General features: G+C 39.7%; 1 protein-coding gene across 4 annotated transcripts in view; it reads left to right on the top strand.

The window, feature by feature from the left end:
* Positions 1-23542, top strand: part of LOC125459074 (kelch-like protein 4) — a 302979-nt gene extending 279437 nt beyond the window's left edge. For all 4 annotated transcript variants that reach the window (XM_048545019.2, XM_048545020.2, XM_048545018.2 and 1 more), the window contains 4 exons: positions 4060-4222; positions 9731-9943; positions 12434-12605; positions 19661-23542. In XM_048545019.2, the coding sequence (XP_048400976.2) occupies positions 4060-4222; positions 9731-9943; positions 12434-12605; positions 19661-19720 (608 nt within the window). In that variant the 3' untranslated portion in view covers positions 19721-23542. The remainder of the gene's footprint in view (positions 1-4059; positions 4223-9730; positions 9944-12433; positions 12606-19660) is intronic.
* Positions 23543-24097: the final 555 nt, after the last annotated feature.

Here is a 24097-nt window from a genome sequence, read left to right on the forward strand (position 1 = left end):
AAAGATTTGTGCTGCCTCCTCGGTTCCCCTGAAACACCTCACCCTGCATTATGAATAACAACCGTACTACTCACTTTGAGGGATGCAATAGCCCTTGTGACCAAAAGCTGCAGTGGTGCAGTGTAGCATGGAAGCATCTGTCTGCCTTCCAGGTCAGTGATAATGGGAACTGCGGAGGCTTTGGGACCACTTTGCAGAACACCTCCGCTCGGTTCACAACAAACAACTGCATCTCCCAGTCGCGAACCATTTCAAATCCCCATCCCATTCCTCAGACGACATGTCCATCATGGGCCTCCTGCAGTGCCACAATGATGCCACCCGAAGGTTGCAAGAACAGCAACTCATATTCCGCTTGGGAACCCTGCAGCCCAATGGTATCAATGTGGACTTCACAAGCTTCAAAATCTTTCCTTCCCCCACTGCATCCCAAAACCAGCCCAGCTCTACCCCTCCCCCCACTGCACCCCAAAACCAGCCCAGCCTGTCTCTGCTTCCCTAACCTGTTCTTCCTCTCACCCATCCCTTCCTCCCACCTCAAGCCGCACCTCCATTTCCTACCTGCCACCTCATCCCTCCTCCTTGACCTGTCCATCTTCCCTGGACTGACCAATCCCCTCCCTACCTCCTCACCTATACTCTCCTCTCCACCTATCTTGTTTTCTCTCCATCTTCGGTCCGCCTCCCCCTCTCTCCCTATTTATTCCAGTTCCCTCTCCCCATCCCCCTCTCTGATGGAGGGTCTAGGCCCAAAACGTCAGCATTTGTCCTCCTGAGATGCTGCTTGGCCTGCTGTGTTCGTCCAGTTCCACACTTTGTTATCTTGCCTGCCAGGTCAGCCTGGTGACTGCCAGACTGCAGGGTCTGATGGGGAGGCACGCACTACGCACCGGATCATTCGCCCTCCCAAGTGTCCTCAGAACGAAGGACAGAGTGACAGGCAATCTGGCACACACTCCACATGCCCCTTCCTCTTCAAGATTGCCCTGAACAGTGGTATATGCCTTCGACTGTAATGGGATGCTGTCCTTGATTGGCTACTCCAGGACTCTCTGACTGACTGGTGCTCACATGGACTTGAGGGACTATTCTCCTAAGTATTTTTTTTGACCTCGCTGTTTGCTTGATGCTCATGCAGTATGCTTGTCATGTAACAAGCCAGGCAAGCCTCCTGGCTCTGTACCTGTATTCATCAGCACAGCAAGGCAAGGCATGGATACCGTGAGCATGCAGGTAGACATTAAGTGACTGAGTACAAAAAGGCCAAGTGACCAGCCCTGAGATACATCAGTATGGTGAATAATCAGGGTGCAACACTATCCCAAGAGGACTGGGTTACAATTCTGTAACAAACTAAATGATTTGTCATCAGGACAAGACTTGACATTTTAAGCACAAATCTCACAGACATTGCAATAAATTTAACCTTTATTTTTGTTCAGTTCATTGGATGTAGATTAAGCACTTGGATTAATCTGTTGATATGCAAGTGTAGAATATTTCACTGACTATAGTGATAGTATGATGATCATTATATGTATTTTTCAGTAGAATGTTGGTCTGGGACCAGAAGAAAGATGTCCCCTCTTTAATGTTTAGATGTGATAGTACTTTGTAACAATCACTTTTTTCTTGGATTATGGACTGGAAAATAGGAAAAAGGATGCTGCTTTAATCCAAGAATTATGATCCCAGTCAATGTTATTACCAGACAAATCAGATCACAAACTGAAATGTGGCTTGATTTTTTTTTGTTTTATTTGGTTTTTTATGGTATGCTTACATTGAAACATAGGCATATGATGCTGCAGATTTGGTTTTAAGGATAAAACAGAAGTTTACCACAAAAAATAAATTAAGATAGAACAGAACAAACCAAACCATTTATACTTAACACAATTTTATAGACTTCAAAATACATAGCAATATAAAATTCCATCCATTCCTGACATCATCACTTTACAGCGCACAAATACCACAAAGTTTGCTTCTTGATCAAATCTGTAGCTTTATTTTAACCGTTTCTTTTGTTTCTTCCAATATCTGGTCTTGAGACCTTGATTTCCTCTTTCTTGGTTATTCAAATCTTAAATTCCCTTAGGTGTAAATAACCCTTTCAAGTTTCTAATCAAATACTTCTGATTTGAAATTTTTCCTGTTCTGGCCTAATTCATTGCTCCAGGAAAAAAAAACTGCTATTACACCAACATTTGAAGCAAACCAAAAGCAAGCTAATGACATTCAATATTTGTTCTCACTAACTGTAAAACTCTCCCAATACAAACACATTCCCATTATCACTCTAGGTGTGCCCCAGTGAGCTGTATACTTATACCTTCTAGTTTAAATCATGGTTTCAAAAACAGTGACAAGTTAATCATTAAACATACATGAGGGGCAAAATCCAAATGCCACTAGATCAAAATTGAAACTCTAAAATAAATTATATTCATGTATATATCTCACACCTCACAACATGTGAGGAACAGTGGAAGAAGATGTTGTATTTTTTAAAATGAGTTACTAGAACTCATGTGAATTGTATCTACTATGTTGCTATATTTAAGCAGTGGTACAGATTACTAGACATATTGACTCTGCGTTTGTGTATTTATGGCAGCTTTGCTCAGTCAGGTTCAGCCCTTCGATTGGCTTTTCAATTGTTCATGGTGATTTGGGGGTCGGGGCAGTCCTATTGCAAGATGATTTGTCAGGAACAGAAAATGTCAGTGGGGTACGTTAAAGAAGTTAGACCATTATGAGTGGAAGTACACTACAGTAGTCAGAGGCTTTGGGATTACTTTTGCCTCTTCAAAATTTGGAAGTCTATCTGACAGAGATACAAATCTATTAATCTATTAATTATAAATTAATCTATACTCACCACAATCTACTAATTACAAACTACTAATTAAAATGTTTAAAACCTGAAATGCGAGATTAGTCAGATGGAGATCACGCCATGCAATAATTCAACGTATGGAATGTTCATGTTGCTTTTGAAAATAATATGGAAGCAGATGCACTATCTGGAATGTGAAAATGGTGGTTAAGAATGTAAGGTAATATAATTTCATCGACCGATTGAAGACTTGCCCTTTCAGTCTCTGATGTTATTTCCTCTCTTCGCCTAAATTGAAGAATTTGCGGTGATGAGTTTCCTTGTTAAGTAGTGAGTGAAATCAGCCACTAAAATACTTTATTTCACTTGCCAACACAGGAGGGAGAAAGCAACTTAGGTGCTTTCTCCTTCACAGACTGGATATTTCTCCTCTATTGTCAACATGTAGACTGTAGCTATTTGCCCAGGAACCAATCAAGAGATTGATGCTGTGCTGAGCTCTCTTAAACCAAAACAATTGGACAAATGGAAAACTGATCAAAGGACTGTTTCTGAGCAAAACTGTCCTGAATACATCCTTTTCCAGAGCTTGATTAAGGCAACATTGCAGATACAACTCACAATGTAACCTAGTAACCCTGCAACATGTTCCATAGCTTCTTTAGCCTAATGCGGTATCTTTCCCCTGTTTTAGATTACAGTCCAGATGAGAATGAAACTGGGCTTTATACACCTCCATTCTCATTACAGACGAGCCACAAGTTCTAAAATACATTTCATTTCATGGTTTATGGCACATAGACAACAAAACACAAGGCTTACATCCATTCATCTCTTGTACAGGTCTCACACAATCACTACTGCCTCTTCCAACTAACCTGCTTGAGCATATATACCCACCCCTGTAACTAACTACAAACTGTTTCAAGTGTCAATGAGCTGTTTCTCGGTCAACAGAAAGCACTTATGCTTCATTTCTGATCGCATAATCAAGCCTTTATAATCTGCCGTACATGCTTCATGAAGATGCTTTCATTTAGGGTTGTTGATATTTTGTCCTTTGTGATTTGTAGTCAACATGTTAAACTTCTGTGGAATTTATGTTGTGAAACGGAATTTTAAAAAAAAACTAATATTTAACATTTCATAACTACCATGAAAATATTAGATGCTGTCATATTTGAACACGAAGATGGCCAAATGTGCTTTTATTTCAGGAGTAGCTGTACTTGAAGGGCCAATGTATGCAGTTGGTGGACATGATGGTTGGAGCTACCTTAACACTGTAGAAAGGTGGGACCCACAAGCTCGTCAGTGGAACTATGTTGCGAGCATGTCAACTCCAAGAAGCACGGTAGGAGTTGCAGCATTAAATGGCAAGTAAGTAGCTGCAGATTGACTGTGTTAAAAATTAAAATGACTCAATAAAACTGCACATTGTTTAATGTTACATTAGTAAACTTAAGCTCACAAAATGTACTTATTGCTAAGTGTTAAAAGAGCCTGAATTTGCAACCAATTGTGACGTGACAAAAAATAAAATTCTGATGTGAAAGAAAAGTGCCCACAAGAATCTAGTGACATCTGTGTTTTCCCTTTCTTGATATTATTTGAGCCTGACACCAAATTTACAGAATCTTTAAGCATTCAGCAACAGTGATATCATCAGGCAGAGTAAGTAGCCGGTCACATTGAAGAATTCTCACAGACAGAAAACCAGTTTTTAAAAATGTATCTATAATTCTTCATTTGCCATAAATTATTCAGAGCAAAAAAAAGAAATCAGGACAATACATTAATAATTGAAATATGCTAAACACACTAAATGTCGTAAAGATAAAAAAAACTTACACTTATCGTAGAAAGAAATTGACATTTCCTGAATACAGAATTAATGTTTCAAAGTCAGATAAATTTGTTCAGAAGTGGTTATAATTTATGCTACTACCAAACCCTTAGTAGTTCATGATGGTTCCACACAGATTACTCCAAACACTTCACCCTGGAGAGCTTATGTGGGATGAAATGGTTCCACTATTTTATTTAGCTATTCCCTTGGTTGGTTGCAACGAAGTTAGTCCATGAAAGATCCCTTCGCTGCAGATAGTTTGCTCCCAGATCCAAAAATGAACTTATGTTTTACAAGGTGTCAATTCAAACAGGCTTTGAACTGAGTTAACAAAGTTTATTAGAATAAAATATCCTCTATTGTCAGAAGCATAGTGAAAAGTTTACAAGTCACCTCTCATGGCAACATCTTAGGTGAAAAGTACCGAGGCACAAATCTTACATGCAAAGAGGAATTAAAAAGAAAGTTGCATTATTTCAGTAATTCATAGTATAATTCGGAAATAAGGCAAAATTAAATGGATAAATATTACCACCAGATGAACTAATTAAAAATAAACATTACATTGCAGTAGCTCAGCACAGGGGCTTCCACATATGGTCTGACCAGCCTTGCAACTTGCTGACTGGTCGTGCTGGACCCCAAACCAACAATTGTCCCCACATCACTCCAGCTGTCAGCTGCCCTGGGCCTCCAGTCTGATCCACGTGGCTCCAGACCTCCAGCCCACTATGGTCCTGCAAGCTTTCTTATCAGAAAGAAAAATACCTTAAAATCTTACAAAAAATAAGAAGAAGAAAAGGGGGAAATCAAATAAAAAACTGGATGGATTGATGAGCCCTGGGCTGAGGAGCCTGAACGCTGCCTACTCTGCCATCACCATCTCGAATTAAATACTATATGTGAGAAGAATCAGTAATGTAACAGTTATAACACAAATATCCTATGTATAATAAGTCTAAAAAGATCAAAATTAAAACAAAATACCGATCAGTCTCTGAACTAGTCACAAAGGTTGAATTTTATGGCTATTTGCAGTGGAGGCTACTGATAGGATTGACATTGGTGGACAAACAGTTAGCTCCTTGATCTTCAGTTTTGCAGATGGTTTGAGACTCAGTTGGGTGATACCTTTGGACTGTGATTTAATTCCAGCATTCAGAGTGAGAGAGATCCTTTGTTGTCATTTTACCTTTTTAACTCAAAGTTAGAAAGGATCTTTACCTGCAACACAAAGATTACCAGGAAATAATTCTTTGAATGTTACCTTCACAGCACACTCCTGTTCAGACCTAGGCTGGTAAACACAAGACCATTCAGTCCCACTAATCCATTCCAGTGCAGTTGAAATTGCTTTTTAAGCCTTGTCACTGTAAGGTTTTGGAAGGCAAAACAGCTATGTCTGTAGAGGTTGCTTCCTGCTGATAGGAGGAGAAGTCAGCCTCTTTATTACCCATTCTTAAGTTTCTCCTTGTTTTATATACCCGTGACAATTAATCTGTGACATATTGGATGGTCTTCACACAGGACTTTTCCAGGTAGTCACTGAATATAAATCCACAGATCTTTTTCTTTTGTGAAATCCTCCTTTTAAAAACATTTTAGAATTAAACATTTAAAAAGTGTGTAAATATTTAGGGGTTCCCTTCCATCGTCACAACAATTAGAACACCATTCAAAACTGAATTAGACCCTAACTTTTCATTGGCCTTAAACAACAACATTATGGAATAAATTCTCATCAGCACATTGATTTCTAAAGACTGCCATCAGCAAGAACACCAACAGAAAAATATACAGAGAAGGAGGGATTCATAGAGCAACTGGTGGATTTTCACATTCAACCAAGTATGTGTGGATACAAGGTGTTGCGACCTGTGCCACAGAGTAATCATGATGAACACAACTTATTTTACAATCTCAGAATCCAGGCATTGAGCACTTTACTACAGGAAACAAAAAGCTATACTTTAAATCCTTAATACCCCATCTTCTGATATAAGGAAAATTTGCAAGTGTTGGCAACCTGAAACAAGGAATTCTGAAAAGACACTATATTAGTTTGTGCACAGACCCTTCCACTGGGCTCAAAAGAGAAGTATGCTTCATTATACGACTGAACAACACAAAAGGGTGAGGAATGGTGGTCGACGTCAAGTTCTTAAAAATACTGCAAAAAAGGAAGATGTAGCAAAAAAGAATTGAAATGTTGAAATTGCTAAGGAAGGCAGTGGAAAACCTAGCTGGCTAACAGTCTGACGCTGCCTAATGGCTCGCATTATTTTCAAATTCCTCAATATTCACCCACGCGAACAATTTTAATACTTGACATGCTACTAACCTAAAGACATGGTGTAAGTACAGGGTGAGCAGTTCAACACACCTAAATGGTATCTTCACTGTCACACAGTGATCAGGAAAAGAATAACTTTGAAAAGCGAATGGAGGAACTTTGAAACGCAAGGTGATGGGAGGAAAACAAGCAGAGAGCAAGACTCAGTGTTTTGCAGGCTGCCCAGGGAAGAATAATAAACAGATATTGAAGTATGTACTGAGCTTCATTGCTGAGTGCAGATCAATGATTGAGAAGGCACAGCAGGAGTGGGAGGGAGAGTTGATGTTGTGAGTTGCAGTGAAATCAGGATTACAGCAAAATCATCAATGTAACAGAAAAAGAAGTCAAAGTAGTAGTGTTGCAACAAAGCATGTTCACATCCTACAAAACAAAAATAGGCATAACTGGGAGCTACTCTGTTTTCTGTCTTGTAATTGGAAATTCAAGTTCAAAAACAGATACAAGGTTGGACAAATCTGGCAAAGCCCCACTATTTCAGCCACAACATGACATCCGAAGTCCTACTCACAATGCATTGATCATTAAAAGCAAATGTACCAAATGCTTTCTTCACCACCCTGTCTATCTGTGATTCCACTTCCAAGGAACTATGAGCCTCTCTTTATTCAGCAACACTCCCTAAGGCAATACCATTAACTGCCTCAGCTCTGCCCTGATTTGCCTCACCAAAATGTAACACCTCACATTTATTGAAATTAACCTTCATCTGCCTCTCCTCGGCCCATCTGATCAAGGTCCCTTTGCACTCTGAAATAACCTTCCTCACTGTCCACTACACCACCTATTCTGCAAACTTACTATACATTCCACCTATATTCACAACTAAATCATCTATATTAATGGCAAAAAATAAAGCAGTGGACCCAGCACCGATCCTTGTCGCTCGCTGCTGGTTGCTAGTCACAGGCCTCTAGCCCAAAAAATACAACTCTCCACCACCACCCTGTTATAAGCCCCTGGGTAATTTTAAAAAAAATGTGCCAGCGTAACATGTCATTCTGATTTGCAGAGAATTGGCCCCGGCATATGAATATATGTCAAATTCTGGTAAGCATAAATAGGTTATGTTATGAGCTCAGCTGATCATTTTTAATTGGTTGTAAAAGTAGTTATAAGCACTCTCTAAAGTCCTAAAAGTGCTGACCAATCACAGAATCACATCTGACAATTTTGCATGGACTTTGCAACTGTGCGCAGTTGAAGACAGCCTTTACATGCCCCATCATAAACAACTGAATAGAGATGATATTTGCTACGAGCAACCAAACTTTGGGATGTACTCTTAGTGTACCATCGCATGGTCACTGAAATTCATGCATAACATTACTCAAATTTTCTGATGGACCAGAACTTCTTTTCAGACTGATGGCAGCATCTGTTTAAATGGGGAAAAAAAAAATTGCATGGCCACTGTATAGCGGCAGCGTGAAATGTTAGCATCTTGTCCCTTTTTTGCTGCAGTAACAATTTCACTGTGGAGAGAAATCATCTTGAGATAATTCCAGATAAGAAGTACTGACTGGATATTCCATGTTGAAAACTTAGGGTTACCTAGGGAAAAGATACTAAGTGAAGGTATTTACAGATATTTAAAGAACAGAAATAATTGCTACTAACATCACTTGTTCCTACCAAATTTGCAGCTACTCTATTCTCAAATTCCATCAAGAACAATCACATTAAATGGAATAAGCAACTTCAGGAATATATTAATATTGCAAAAGCCTGCCTTTTAATTCTTGTCCATTGTTCTGTAGGGAAAGAACAAAATTGAACAGCAGTTAACAGTGTAGACATATCAATTGGAATTTAATTACTAGTAATGAGAACATAAATCCCTGTAGTATTGTGAGAGACAGTGCAACTTTATTGATTTAACCCATTCTGACTTCTAATGAATGCCTCAAAAATAGTGCTTTTCCTGCAAAATTGTCATTTTAATGAAACCATTTATAAACCTTACTGAAAACAAACTATTTCCCATTCTCCGTTTCTCAAGTAACAACTTGACATGTCAGAAGACCTACTCAGCTGAAGTGATGTGGGCCAGCCCAGCTTTTTGTACTCGAGCTTCTTCAGTGTGCATTGAGTTCTGGACTTGCATACAATCACATACCCTTGTCCATCCATCCCCAAGTTTTCACTCTTTGTCTGAGCTGCTTACATGTGCTTGGGAATAGCTCCTAGAATTTTGAAGCCCTCTAATAACTCAATCAAACTACTGCTTTTCATAGATCAAAATGACAGTGAATGCCTACTTTATAATGGTAGACATTACAACCAAGTCTAATCATATCTTCACCTGAAAACAACAATGAATAGGAAAGCTATTTGAGATGTACTCTTTTAAAAGGGGTGACACAAAGTCTAGTAGTCATACAATAATTTTTTGCTGCTCCAGCTGGGATTCACTTACTCAACATAGATTGAAAATCAGCCTGTGACTAGCAACCAGCAGAGTGCTACAAGAATCAAGGATGGGTCCGCTGTCTTACTTTCTGCCATTAATTGTAATGTGCAAATTACAGATAACAAATTTGATAACTTTTCCAATGTGCAGGCAGCATGATTCTAATCCCCTGTGGTTGCACTGGCTAATGCAGGGGTCCAACCATATCATCAAGGTTCTGCACTTATTTTGTACATGTTGAAAAATCCTTGATGTGACTGTTGTGTTTTGCAGGCTGTATGCAGTAGGTGGGCGAGATGGCAGCTCCTGCCTACGATCAATGGAGTGTTTCGATCCTCATACCAATAAATGGAGCATGTGTGCTCCCATGTCCAAGAGAAGAGGTGGTGTGGGAGTTGCTACGTGCAATGGTTTTCTTTATGCAGTGGGAGGACACGATGCCCCTGCCTCTAATCACTGCTCCAGGCTTTCAGATTGCGTGGAACGGTAAGAATGAACAAATGTGGTTTTTTTTATCCTTTCAGCTAACTCATTTCCATGTCTGTGAGTAGACTCATATTGCATGAAATCTTCCTTAAATTCATTGAACAACTTTAAGAATTGAGAAATCAGATGAATTATGGTGATCGAAAACATAAATTGTACTCAAGTTGTACAATGTTTAAAAGATTTGATACATTAAAACATTTGATTGTATTGCTTTAAGAGATATACTAAACAATGTTGTTTTAGAAAGGCAGTAATTTGAGCACAGGAAGTGGCCATCCAGCTCTATGTCTATACCTGTGTAATCTCCACATTTCAACCATCTACACATAATGAGTTCCTAGCTGTTCCAGTGTAATCCTAATATTTGTCTTGCTTAAATATTTGCTCATTTGGAATTTAAATATTGCAACTAAATTAAGTTTGGTGAATGTCATATTCAACAAAAAGCTATTAAAAAGTTTCTTTCATCCTAACTTCCAAGTACTGTTACCAACCTAAACCTGTGGGTGGAATTTTCCCAACATCTAAGTAATGTGGCCAATGGTAAAAAGGTTGGGAGAATGGAGCAAGAATAAAAGAGTCAGATTTGTAATGTTGAGAGAAAATGCTCAAATTTCCCCTCAGGGTTTCATTGGTGAAATGAGAATCTCATTAGTAAGTGATGAATGGCTTATTAGTATGCATTAACATCTAATTATTAGCTAACACGGACTCATTTATAGGCACTGGTAAGAAAATAGGTAGTACCAATTCCAGACTTGAATATCAGAGCAGTAATCAGGCGTCCCAGCTTACTGGCATCTCCTCTGCGCTTCATATCGACCAGCATTCCCCAACATCTCGGACCATTCTCCATGAGCAGTGACTCCATTATCCCTCCATTCACAGAGGTTGGCACCCACAAAGCATCAGCTTCATCAAATCACTGCAAATATCAAACTAACTTTTTTTGCTTACCCACTGCAATATCACCCCTGGGAGCTCATCGACTCCTTACCTTGCAATGCAGCTGTCAAGTCACAGTATATGCAGAGGCAGGCACTCGGTGTTTGCACACCATTTTGATGCAGTTACACTTCTTACCTTGCTTTCCCAGAATCACTTGGATGCTCACAATTCACTGCCTAGCCTTGTCTTTTGGCACAGACAAAAAGCCAAGCAGCTTTCCATTACTGCCCAGTAAAATGGAGAAAGCATGTTGCTGTACGGCTACAATTGCAGCATGTAACAGAAGCTTACACGGCAAAAACATTGCAAGTACTTCAACCAAAAGACAAAAAGTGTAAGGTCAGTGGGATGTGGGGAGGTGGTGATATTGGCGAGTAGGCTCCTACTCCAGCCAAGGAAGACTTTGGTCAGTCAACGGGGCCATTGCAGTTAGTAAAGGGCATCTTCCAATCTCACTGCAGGGGTTGGCCACGGTCAGTTCTACAAGTTGGGTGAAACTAGTTTAGGGGTAGTCAGTCAAATCAGGGAGCTGCACAGAAATCAGACACTACACTGTTCCAAGTGGCTACTTTACACCAGGCAGGCAGTTTCAAATGCCATGGTGTCCTTCTGTGGTTCTGGAGAATGAGACTGAACCTTCTCTTTACTACCTATTCCAATAGGGCGTCCAGGTCCTAGTTACCAAAGATGTCTCAGCCATGTTGTATGGAATAGCATAGCAGTACACTGAAGGCAGTTCAGTGTTCCCGTTGTGCCCTCCTATACATTGGGGAAAGCAAGCGGAGGCTTGGGGACCGCTTTGTGGAACACCTACACTCAGTTCGCAATAAACAACTACACCTCCCAGTCGTGAACCATTTCAACTCCCCCTCCCACTCCTTGGACGACATGTCCATCCTGGGCCTTCTGCATAGCCGCAATGATGCTACCCAAAAGCTGCAGGAACAGCATCTCATATTTCGCTTGGGAGCCCTGCAGCCCAATGGTATCAATGTGGACTTCACAAGCTTCAAAATCTCCCCTCCCCGACCACATCCCAAAACCAGCCCAGCTTGCCCCCGTCTCGTCAACCATTCCTCCCACCTCAAGCCCCACCTCAATCTCCTCCTCACTAACTTCATCCTGACTCCTTGACTTGTCCATCCTCCCTGGACGGGTACCAATCCCTCCCCCATAACTCCACACCTACATTCACTTTTACTGGCTCCAACTCCGCCTCTTTGACCTGACTGTCTCCTCTCCACCTACCTTCTCCTTTATTCATCTTCTATCTGCCTCCCCCTCTCTCCCTATTTATTTTAGAATCCCTTCCCCTCCACCATTTCTGAAGGAGGGTCTCAACCTGAAATGTTAGCTTTCCTGCTCCTCCGATGATGCTTGGCCTACTGTGTTCATCCAGCTCTACACCAGGATTTAAAATGAGATGACTGGAAGCAGAATTTCCTAAAGCCAACGCTGTACAATATCTTGAAAAGGCTGTATTAAAAGACCTTTGTGTTTAGACCATTTTGTAAACTAACCTTATTTTTGAATTTATAGGTACGATCCAAAAACAGACAACTGGACAACCGTGGCACCTTTAAGTGTTCCAAGAGATGCTGTAGGAGTGTGTCTTCTTGGCGACAAGTTATATGCTGTAGGAGGATACGATGGACAGACTTACTTAAATACTGTAGAATCTTATGATGCACAAAATAATGAATGGACAGAGGTAATAGACCATCAGCAACAAAATAAATTGCATTTATGCAAACTGTAGAATATATATTTGAATCCACAATAAACCCTATTCAAAAGATATCATCCATGTCGAGACTCACAATCTTTAAAATCAGAAAACCTACAAAAATAGCTGAAGGGCAAGATTTCACATTTTAAGACTTTTACTATAACAAAAACTAAAATTCACATGGATCAAAAATTAAATAACTAGCAGCTAATGCATTAAATTGAAGAAATAATTCTCTACATTAACTAATTATCAAGATGTGTTTTACAACCACTTCCATTCCGCACCATACTTCTGGCCTCTGTATAACATTACAAGGCAAATCCATGTATAGTTCTGGCTCTCAAGCAGGCTCAGCTCTCCTTGCCAAACTAAGTTATAATTTCCAGTATTATTTGAATGTTGCTCCACTTTGCTCAAGACCGCCAGATCTGACTTCCATTGGCAAGATTTAGCCTAGGTTTCTCCTTGATCATCAGTTCACCAAAAAGTACTTCCTTTTTTGAACAGGAAATAACTTCTTCCAAACATCCTCGCTCCCTACAGCAGTATTTGACCTCTATCTATCTGGTCTTCCTTTTCTGAGAGTCACTTGATTTCAATTGGTTTCTGTTAAGTTTTATGTCATAGCAACTGGATCCCATAGTACTGTCTGAGCTGGATGTGCTTCCGGACTTCCTAATCTTGTGTTTAGTTAAAGGAGCCATTTTAAAGTCCAATGCTCGTAATATAGTGATGCAAAAATGTTCTGCAAGTGTACTTCAACTACACCAATTATACAAATTTACATTGTTCTATAGTACCGTCCTAGGCTTTATTCTGCAGTCATGGACATTATTGTGCACAATTATCAAGTACAATGTGGAAAATGAGCAGAAGAGTGTATATCAAATGAAAGGTGCGAACCCTTTGATATACTGGGCATATTTACTTATCAGTACCATGTTCAACTTTACGTCTGTTTTTCCTTATTTTCCTTGAAGCAGAGATGGTATGGGTTCTAATTGTGGGATCCAAAATTGAGAGACATAGACAGAGTAGATCATGAGAATTTCTTCCCCACTGTGAATGTGTCTAAGACCAGGGGCATAAGTTTAAGGTGAGCAACAAATGGTTTAGAGGAGGTCTGAGTAAACATTTTCTTCACCCAGAATGTGATAGATATATGGAATGAGCTGTCTGAGAAAGTGGTGGAGTGATTCTTGTAACCTTTAGGAAAGTTCTGGATGAATACTTAAAACCTTGGGGCACAGTCAGTTCTGGACTAAGTGCAGGTAGTTAGAGTGAGGGTAATTTAGTATTTATTGGTTGGCAAAGGCATGGTGGGGTGAAGGGTCTGTTTCTATGCTGTATGACTCTGCAAAAACAGTTATGTCTACTAAGAAATAGCTTTGAAAGAAACAACATGGTGAAAATTAATGATCAGTTTAACGAATGTGCTGCCATTTACATTTAGATTCAGGGTTAAATTCCAGTTGGTAAATATTTCTCACTGAGGCGTCTTTTAAGTAAAATCAATCAAGGATAAATAAATTGTGGTTTACAGCTTTACAAACAATAAAGCTAACTAAATCCAGAGAGCGGCTAATGATAATTAAATCTTAAAAATGAGGAAAATGAAATCGCCACGAGTCAGTTCTTAAACACCACAAATAAGTGAGTCATACATATACCAGATGACCACAAACTCATTGCTTACTACATTTCTGATCACTATAATCTGCAACTTTTGAAATTAAATCATAGAGCTGTGCAGCACTGAAACAGACACTTCAGTTCCACTGGATCATGCCAACCAGATATCCTAAATTAATCTAGTCCAATTTGCCAGCATTTGGCCCATATCCATCTAAACCTATACATATGCTCATCCAGATGCCTTTTAAATGTTGTAATTGTACCTGCCTCTACCACTTAGTCTGGAAACTCATTCCATACACGCATCATCCTCTGCGTGAAAAATTTTCCCCTGAGGTCCCTTTTAAGTATTTCCCCTCTCACCTTAAATTTGTGCCCTCAAGTTTTGGACTCCCCAACCCTGGGGAAAAGGCCTTGGCTACTCACCCTATCAATAGCCCTCATGATTTTATCAACCTCCATTAGTCTCTGATGCTCTCGGGAGAAAAACAGCCTACATACACAAATCCAGGTCATTATTATGCATCAGAAAAGGCAATGTCTTCATTCCAACTCCCAAGGATATGACTGTCGACATTGTCGGCAATCGCTGGCTAACTAATATGATTGTCCAACTAGGAAATTCCAGGTCACCGGTCCTGGGTATTGTGGGTCCAGTGCAGCTTCTGAAACTTATCCTAGAGCTGAATCTCCAACTACACATTTGGCAGGCGTTTCAGCAAGGCAGAGTTGGTTCTTGGCCTCAAGATTGCTGGTATTCTCAAAGAATTGTGACCCTTCATACAGGAGGTTGCACCAGGTCAGCTTCTTCGGAGAGATGTCTCTGTTGCATTTCTTGAGTTAAACGTTCAGAAAATCTTTAAAACACTTCCTTGGTCCTCCTCTCATTCAAGTGCATTCCTTCAGCTGGAATCAAAGAAGATTTGCTTTAGTGGTTGGAAATCAGGCACCCTAGACATGTCGTCAGCCCAGTGGCATTAGTCTTGGATGGTCATGGCCTCAGTGCTGGTGGATTGGTTCTTTCAAGAAAGCCAATGTTAGTGCACCCAACTTCCCAGAATCTCTGTCACAAATAGAATTGATTGTACTTCTGCAGGGCCTTGAGGTGGTATCTGTACACAGTCCAAAGATTTAGAGCATACGGAAGAGCCAGAAGGATGACAGTGTTATATACAAGGATCTTGGTATCAGTCCGGACATTGCTGTCATCAAAAAATCTAGGTCCTAGTCTCCCAAAAGTGGTGCTCATTGTTCAGATTCAGCGTTGGATCTTTGAATTGATGTCTTAAATGAGAGTTGGCCCCTCAGGTAGGACAAAGTTTCCACAATGAGGAAGATTTCTCTTTTGACCTTTATGATCGGCTGTTGATTCACACATTTGGTAGGAGGAGAATCACATTGGGGCTGTGATTCCTGACTCCTCCCTGTCTGTTGGGAGTCTGGGAGTCTGCTGGATCTTAGCAAGTTGTAGTGGGCGGGAAGTCATAAAGTAATCGCCGATGACCATAGGAGGCTTTGAGACCCAGCTGTTGAGATAATCCTAGTGGTCATTTCAGTTCCTTTTGTCTTGTATTGACCCTTGTGTTTTCCTTTCCAGCGAAAATGGATAATTACCACAGCCCCAACTGCCCTTACCTGATCTCTGAGTCTCCTGCCGGCACCAACATTGAAGTGCCTGAGTTCATGGGCAATCAGGGCAGTTCTCATCCCGCTCAATTTTTTTGCTCATTATCCATAAGGATTTGTACATTCTACGTTCCAAGATTGAGTTTCATTTTGGTTTTCAGACCACAGGTAGATGAGCCTGCTGGACGTCGTTTTCCAGCCGGGATGGTGACAGCAAAGACTATTTTTCAAGCACCCTTTCTGGCACCTTACCTGTGTAGGATGAGCACAGCAGAACCTGAAGAAGGCTGCTCAGTCATGAAGAAAGCTGCAGATATGAGCTCCTGTTCCAAGAGAAGCTGAACCACCAAATTGCCAGTCTGCAGCTAGGCACTTCAAGATCTCTCAGTTCTGTTCCTGTCATCTCTCGCCAATCACCACAGGGCATGTGTGGTATGTAGGTTCCTCTAGGTAGTTTCCTTGTGCAGGGTATGCTTTATGTGGGAATGCTGTTGCACATCGGTGCTTGATGGAAGGTAGCTCCCGTTCCAGTGGCAAGAAAACATAGACACTGGGGATCTCCCTACTGCCGCAGTCTTCATCCACCTTCAGAGACATTGATGTCACACAAATATCTTCAGCCTGGAATGCCGTTGAGGACTTGGTTTGGTTTGCTGATGCTTTGGTCCTTTCCCTCTGACCTTACCATCATGGGTGGTCTTGCCTGGATTTCAGACATCCTGCTTACAACACTCTTGAGACCAATGGAACACTCAAACCTCTCCACCACTGCAAGATGGCAATCCATAGAAAGGATGATTATTTATTTCACCAGAAAGATTCATTATGATCCTCTACTTTCTGCTATTTGGTCAATTCTATATCCACGCTGTCAGTGGATTTTTAATCATACGAAGTTTAATTTTCCAACAAAGTTAACATCTAGAATTTTTTAAACATCATCTCATGTACATGTTGACACACAACACTCTGTACCCTCATTGACTTACTGAATCAAGTTATTCAATTCTCTGAATTAGCTTTGAGCAAATTCATGCTGACTTTAATTAGGCCATACTTATCAAAATATTAATTAATTTTGTCCCAGTTTATTCTTTCCAAGCATCCCCCACTACTGACAATGTACTGAATAATGTAGATTGTGATTTATCATTCCACCCTTTAAACAGGCTGTAAAATTCTCTCATTCCTTGGCAACATCTCCACATCCAAGAAGAATTGAAAATTGTGGTCAAACTCACTTCTGATTGTCACCAAAGGTGATGGTAACCTGCAGGTGGTTGTAATAAGCAGAGCGAGAGACTTGTAGCCCCTCAGTGGAAGGAAGGCTTGTCCTCAAGAGTTCCTGTTCAATCAGATTGGTACTGGTTCTTGCACTCCCAGACACATGGAAAAGGGGTGCTTCTGGCACTAAAGGCATCTCCATTAAGAAGATTAATGGAAAATAGATCAAAGCTTTGGATTTTTAGCAGAGAGAGAGATTAGTCATCCAAATAAGGGATGAGAGCAGATGGGTTTGAGGGGTACTGTGGGCGCTAGCAGAGACAACAAGGGGATACAATCTTTATTTTGGGGGTGGGGAGAGGGATCTACAGAGGACACCCAATGACATTTCCACCATTTCTTTGCTGTTTTAATCAATAATGGTGAAATAAATTGGCCTTCCCACGTTCATCCACCATCCCCTGCCCAGTGTATTATGGCAGTGAGTGCAGATTGAGATGCTTTAACTGCCTCATGATTTGGAGGTTTAGCTCCCCAATAGACCTCAGAGCACGCGGGCTAGCTGGGGACCTTAACCACTTTCACCTTATGGGGTTCAGTTTGGGGTGGGTGGGAAAATGGTGGGTACCTTCCTATCAAATTACCCACATGATGACATACTGGCTTCATAAATTCTAGCCCCAGGTGTTAAAAATCCTAATATAGGCGACATTTGAGAATGCTCCATTGTAATGTCAGAAATTGAGGCCAAAAGGGCGGAGGTATGTGGGCTCTTGAAAAACATTAAGGTAGAAAAATCCTCAGGCCTGATGGGATATACCCCAGAACACTGAGAGAGGCAAAGGACGAATTTGCTTGGGCCTTGAGAGAAATCTTTGTATCCTCACTGGCTGCAGCAGACACCCCGGAGAATTGGAGAAGAGCCAATGTTGTACCTTTGTCTAACAAAGGTGGCAAGGATAATCCAGCTAATTACAGACTGGTGTGCTATGCGTCAGTGGTAGGGAAATTATTGGGGAAGATTCTTCGAGAGAGGATTTACTCCCACCTGGAAATCAACGGCCGTATTAGTGAGAGGCAAAATGGTTTTGTGAAGGGGAGGTCATGACTCACTAACTTGGTTGAATTTTTTGAGGAAGATGATCAATAAGGGTAGGACAGTGAATGTTGTCTACATGGACTTCATTAAGACCTTTAACAAGGTCCCTCATGGCAGGCTGATATAGAAGGTAAAGTCACATGGGGTCAGAGGTGACCTTGCAAGATGGATAAAAAACTGAGATAACAAGATGTAGAGCTGGATGAACACAGCAGGCCAAGCAGCATCAGAGGAGCAGGAAGTCTGATGTTTCGGGCCTAGGCCTTTCTTAATAAAATTTTTTAAAAACTGTCTCGGTCATAGAAGAAAGAGGGTAGCAGTGGAAGGGTGCATTTCTGAATGGAGGGCTATGACTAGTGGAATTCCTCAGGGATCAGTGTTGGGACCTTTACTGTTAGTAATATATATAAATGATTTGGAGGAGAATGTAACTGGTCTGATTAGTAATTTGCCAATGACACAAAGGTTGTTGGAATTGCAGGTAGTGATGAGAGCCATCAAAGGATACACCAAGATATACATGTTGGTAACTAGGGTAGACAGATGGCAGATGGAGTTTAATTCAGAAAAATGCATTTTGGAAGGAAAATATATAGTAAATGGCAGAACCCTGAAGAATACTGATAGGCAGATGGATCTGTGGTACAGGTACACAGGTCGCTGAAAGCAGCCATGCAGGTGGTAAAGGTAGTCAACAAGCCATATGGCATGCTCGCCTTCATCGGCCAGGGCACTGGGTTTATAAATTTCCAGGTAATGATGAAGCTCTATAGAACCTTAGTTAGGTTGCATTTGGAATATTGTGTTCAATTCTGGTCGCCACACAACCAGAAGGATGTGATGGCTTTGGAGAGGGTACAGAAAAGGTTTACCAGGATGTTGCCTGGTATAGAGGGCATTAGCTGTGAGGAGAGGTTGGAGAAACTTGGGTTTTTCTCACTGGAACGTCAGAGGTTGTCGGGGGACCTGATAGAGCTCTACAAGATTATGAAGGGCATGGACAGACTGGACAGTCAGAAGCTTTTTCCCTGGGTGGAAGAGTCAGTTACCAGGGGCCATGGGTTTAATGTGCGAGGGGCAAGGTTTAAAGGTGATGTACGGGGCAAGTTTATTTACACAGAGCGTAGTGGGAGCGTGGAACTTGTCAGGGGAGGTAGTGGAAGTAGCGGCTTTTAAAGGGTGTCTTGACAAATATATGAATAGGATGGGAATAGAGGGATACGGTTCCCAGAAGCATCTGGAGTTTTAGTTGTGATGGGCCGCATATCGCTGCAGGCTTGGAGGGCCAAAGGGCCTGTTCCTGTGCTGTAATTTTCTTTGTTTTTAAATGCATTTATTTGAATAAAGAGTGAGTTAATTACCTCAATATTAATTTTAACTTTTTTAAGAAGTTTGTAAAGTTGTAGTGTTGTTTTATAAACTGACTCACTGGCATTTTTCACATCTACAGGAGGTGCCTCTGAAGATTGGAAGAGCTGGTGCTTGCGTTGTTGTGGTCAAATTGCCATGAAGCACCGAAAAGAATGTATTTTTTTTAAACTGATGACCACAGGGAGTCAAAAAAAATGTTGTATATACAAGATTAAACATTCCAAAAACAGCATCAGCCTCACCACAGATTGGGATGTGCATTAGGAAGAAGCAGCACAGACTGAGCTGTAGTCTGCTAGAGCTACTCAGCCAAATCCAGAATTACACAGAATGGCACAGCCTCATCATAGAACATATAGTATATTGATGGAAATTCATCTCCTAATTAAGTTACATCAGGGAATGAAATGATCATCATTGGAGACTCATTGTAGAATGAAATGTATACTGATGGAGCCTAACCATTGAATGAGACAAATACTACTTTTGGAACTCAGTCTCTTGTCACTCTTTTTTACTGAAACCCTTTTCTAACAACTGATTCTGCTTGAGCTGGTTTACTAGTATTGTACTTGAAAGAATTTGGATAGTTTCATGTCTGCTAATATTAATGTGTAAAAATATTGTATATGAAACATGATTTCAGACTAACATTTTATCAACATTCCTTTAAAAGTGAAATGCAAACAATCAAAACTAACTCACAAAATTAAACAATACATTTTGAAACATCACTTTAAACTGGATAATAAATAGAGGCAATGCTAAAACAAATCACAAAGTTAGTTTCTAATACTCGACAATTCAATTACAGGTTAAAAAATTACCTTATTCATGAAACCAGAAAAATGATTCAAACCAATTATAAAAAATTACATATAAATACATCGCCAAAATAGGGCTTTATAAGCATTAGCCTATGAAGACATTAATGTCACCCTTCCACAGGCCTACGCTTTGGTAATGGAAAGATACTTTACAAAATCCATGATACTGTGTGAAGAGAAACAGGTCTGTGTGTTTTTCCTCAACTATTCGGTTATTTTTTTCTAATTGAGCCAAGCCATGTCGACACAGTGGTCATCAACAACTTCACAGATGGCAAAACATTCCGTAGATACCGCAAAGGCCATCTTTTGTAAACGTTGTGATACATGCATAGACCACCAGAAGCAAAGTATAGTAACTCAAGCCTTTGTCCTAATTTTAAGTCTGCCTTATTTCAGAAATATTCACCCAAGAATGATCTTTTAAAATGTTCAGAAAATGCATGGCTTAACCTTTTCTTTTAAATGTCCTAATGCAAAATTAAAGCAGCCTCAAACTTAGAAAAATGTGACTGTAATAAAATGGCAGGGAGTTAATCTTGCAGACTCATTTTTGTAGCACTGTTCATCTATGAAGTCTGCATTGACAATGAACTTCAAATAATTTAATTTTGTAAGTATTTTAAAAATAGTTGAGGGTTAAGGAGTTTACTGTCAAGTTTTCTGGGGTGCAACTCCAAAATGTGGGATTGTAAAGATTGAAAACAATCATCTCGAAATTTTTTATCCATATCAATATAACTGCAATGATCTGATATAATTATGAAATAAGCTTACCGAGAATGAAAACTCAGCCACAGAAGCATTTTCTAAGTAACATAGGATTGTAATTCAAATAATTATATTATAGCCACACCACAAATCAACTTTCAGATAATCAATCAATTCTTCCCTGAATGAATCTTTAAATTATCTGACAAATTTATAAGAAATCACAGGATGCACAGAGCATCAATAAAACTTTCAAACAATACAGTTATAATTCTGAAGAGCTGCCCATATTTTTTCTCATACAGAGATCCTAAAGAGTCTCTTTAAGTCAATCTAAAGAATTTAATATTCCCATTTGTGATCAAAGATATATTTATACAACATAAAATGATTATCAAGTGGGCTAAGAATCATTTTAAAATTATAACATGACATAGTCTTTAAAGTTCATACATTAGTATAGCAACTACAAACAAATTACACCAAAGTTAGTCATAGGTCATTTATGTAGTGCCAGCAATGCAGAGTTATATTTATGGAGATATGCAAGTATACTGTTTATCCAAACGTCTATGTACATATCATATTGATATTGGCAAATGTGTTATTGGTGAATCCAATTTACTGAGCCTTTGAATGTGCCAACAGAAATATAGCAGGTGTGTAAAAAATTGCTGAATGGACAAACTGATATTGAGATAACTATATTGTACAATATTACAAAATATTTCCACCTTACTGAGCCAAGATCAACACAAGACAACATTCCAGTATGGGGAGAATACATTTCTTCCCATTGACAGGGAAAGTTAAAATAATTCAGCTGTTGGGCAGGTGGCGGGAATAACATTCAAACACATATTAAGATCAGAGACTGGTAATAGAACATCTGGGCTTTGTCTACTTTGAATCATACTCTTCACCTCCAATTCTTGCTGATTTAGTGGTTACAGAATTAATAATCAAGGATAATAAACTGAAGTCACAGCAAATTTTTGCAACGCTTCTATTTCTGACTTGATTATTTTTCTCAGTTATTAAAGAATGAATCTGTTGCTTAAAGACTGGAAACTGGAAACTCCTCTCCCCCAAGATTTTTATATATTAAGGAACAAAAAGAGAAGTTATTGGAAAAGCTCAGCAGATCTGGCAGCATCTGTGAAGAAAAGAAAAATCAGAATTAACCTTTCAGGTCCAGAGATCCTTCCTCAGAATGGAAGGGCCTGAGGAAGGGTCACTGGACCTGAAATGCTAACTCTGACTTTTTCCTTCACAGATGTTGCCCATACCTGCTGAGCATTTGCAGCAACTTCTGTTTTTGTTCCTGATTTACTGCATCTGTAGTTCTTTCCGTTTTAATTCTATATATTAAGGTTTATGTTTGTCAGTCAGGATATTTTGAGTTGTCCCTGTAGTGGACTGCAGTATATTTTAACCATCCTGCAATGTTTAGTAGTCAGCAAGATCAGCTCCAAGTGTTACCAGGGTCATAGCTGACAATAAAAACACGACATTTCTTCAAACAGGCAAGCTCTGGTCTCATGTGCTAAAAATAAAATGAAAGGGCAGTACAATTTTCATGACTGAAATGTACCAATCTTGCAACTAATCCCATTTGATTACAACATCGTATTTTGAAGTTCGTATGTGCTAGAATAGTAGAACAGTGTCTCAGCATATCTAAACATATTTGCTATCATTAGCACTTGACAGTCAATCACATTTATCTAGAAGGTGCTGCAGTGGTGCTCCTTACATCTGCCAACATTTAAATTGCAGAGGTACTTCAATGGTTTTGGGATGTTCTGAATACGGGAGCTTTGAATTCTTCCAGCTGTGGCAATTTAATAACGTTTACAGTTCAGCTGCTGATCTTAACTCTTGGGCTGCATCTGAAAGAAACCACTTTCAGTTTTAGGGTTAATACAGCTGACAAGACGAGTTGTGAAGGATCCATAATTTTGTAAAATAAAGCATTTACAGTCCAGCACATTAGTTTCTACGTAATTTTTATGCCACATAAAAGCAAACAAGACTTTGCAATTCATTTGGTTTCAAAGACATTTTAAAGTTAGAAGATTTCATGAGCCATCTTTGACGTAATGGTAATTTTTAAACAAATAGCAAACTTTTGGAAAGTTACATAGGATGAGAAAATTCCTATTTTTACAGACTAATTTTGCAACATGGGAGGCCAAAACTTGTAATTAGATCAGCTATTTACGCTGCCTTTCGGTATCATCGAGACTCTGTATTAGTGACGGAGTATATATTTATGTAAGACTGCATCTTTTCAGTACTGTAATTTATACCAAACATTTGGTCACTAAGAGGTGTTTTTTTTGTGTAGCATGCAAGGAATCATTTCTTTCTTACTGCACTCTTGGTTCATTTATCTCTAAGTCTTCTGTGCATTCTGAAGTTGCCACTTTTCAAATAAATAAATTCATTAAAATTAACATGAGTTGCCACTTCATCTTTACTTAAAAGCAGGTAAAGTGGAAGATAATTATCAGTGAGAGTTTTAAATTACCCTGTTTTCTGCCATTACTAATCATAAAGAAGCTCAGGGGTGGACAAACCACGCATTAAAAATAAGCAGGTTGAATAGTGTTGTATTACTCAATTTTAGTGAAGCTTGGCGTAGGGATGCAGTTACCCTGGCCAGATCAGAATCTTCCTTCTTCCAAAGATGCAGAACAATCGTCACTTTTCTTCAGTCATAGCCTGAAATAGGAGAGATGGTGGCATAGAGCTAATATCACTAGACCAGTGATTCAACCACCTAGTTCAAACGAAATTGGGGATAGGCAACAAACGCCAGCTTTTCCAGTGACATCACATGAAAAAAAAACTGATCCTTTATATTTATCCTTTGGGAATATGCAGAAACAATGCACAATTTTTTGTGTATTCAGCAATCATCGAGACAAACAGCAGGGACACAGACCCTTTGGCCCAGCTCGTCCATGTCGACC

Source organism: Stegostoma tigrinum, chromosome 15 (genome assembly GCF_030684315.1).
Source record: "Stegostoma tigrinum isolate sSteTig4 chromosome 15, sSteTig4.hap1, whole genome shotgun sequence".
NCBI lineage: Eukaryota > Metazoa > Chordata > Chondrichthyes > Orectolobiformes > Stegostomatidae > Stegostoma > Stegostoma tigrinum.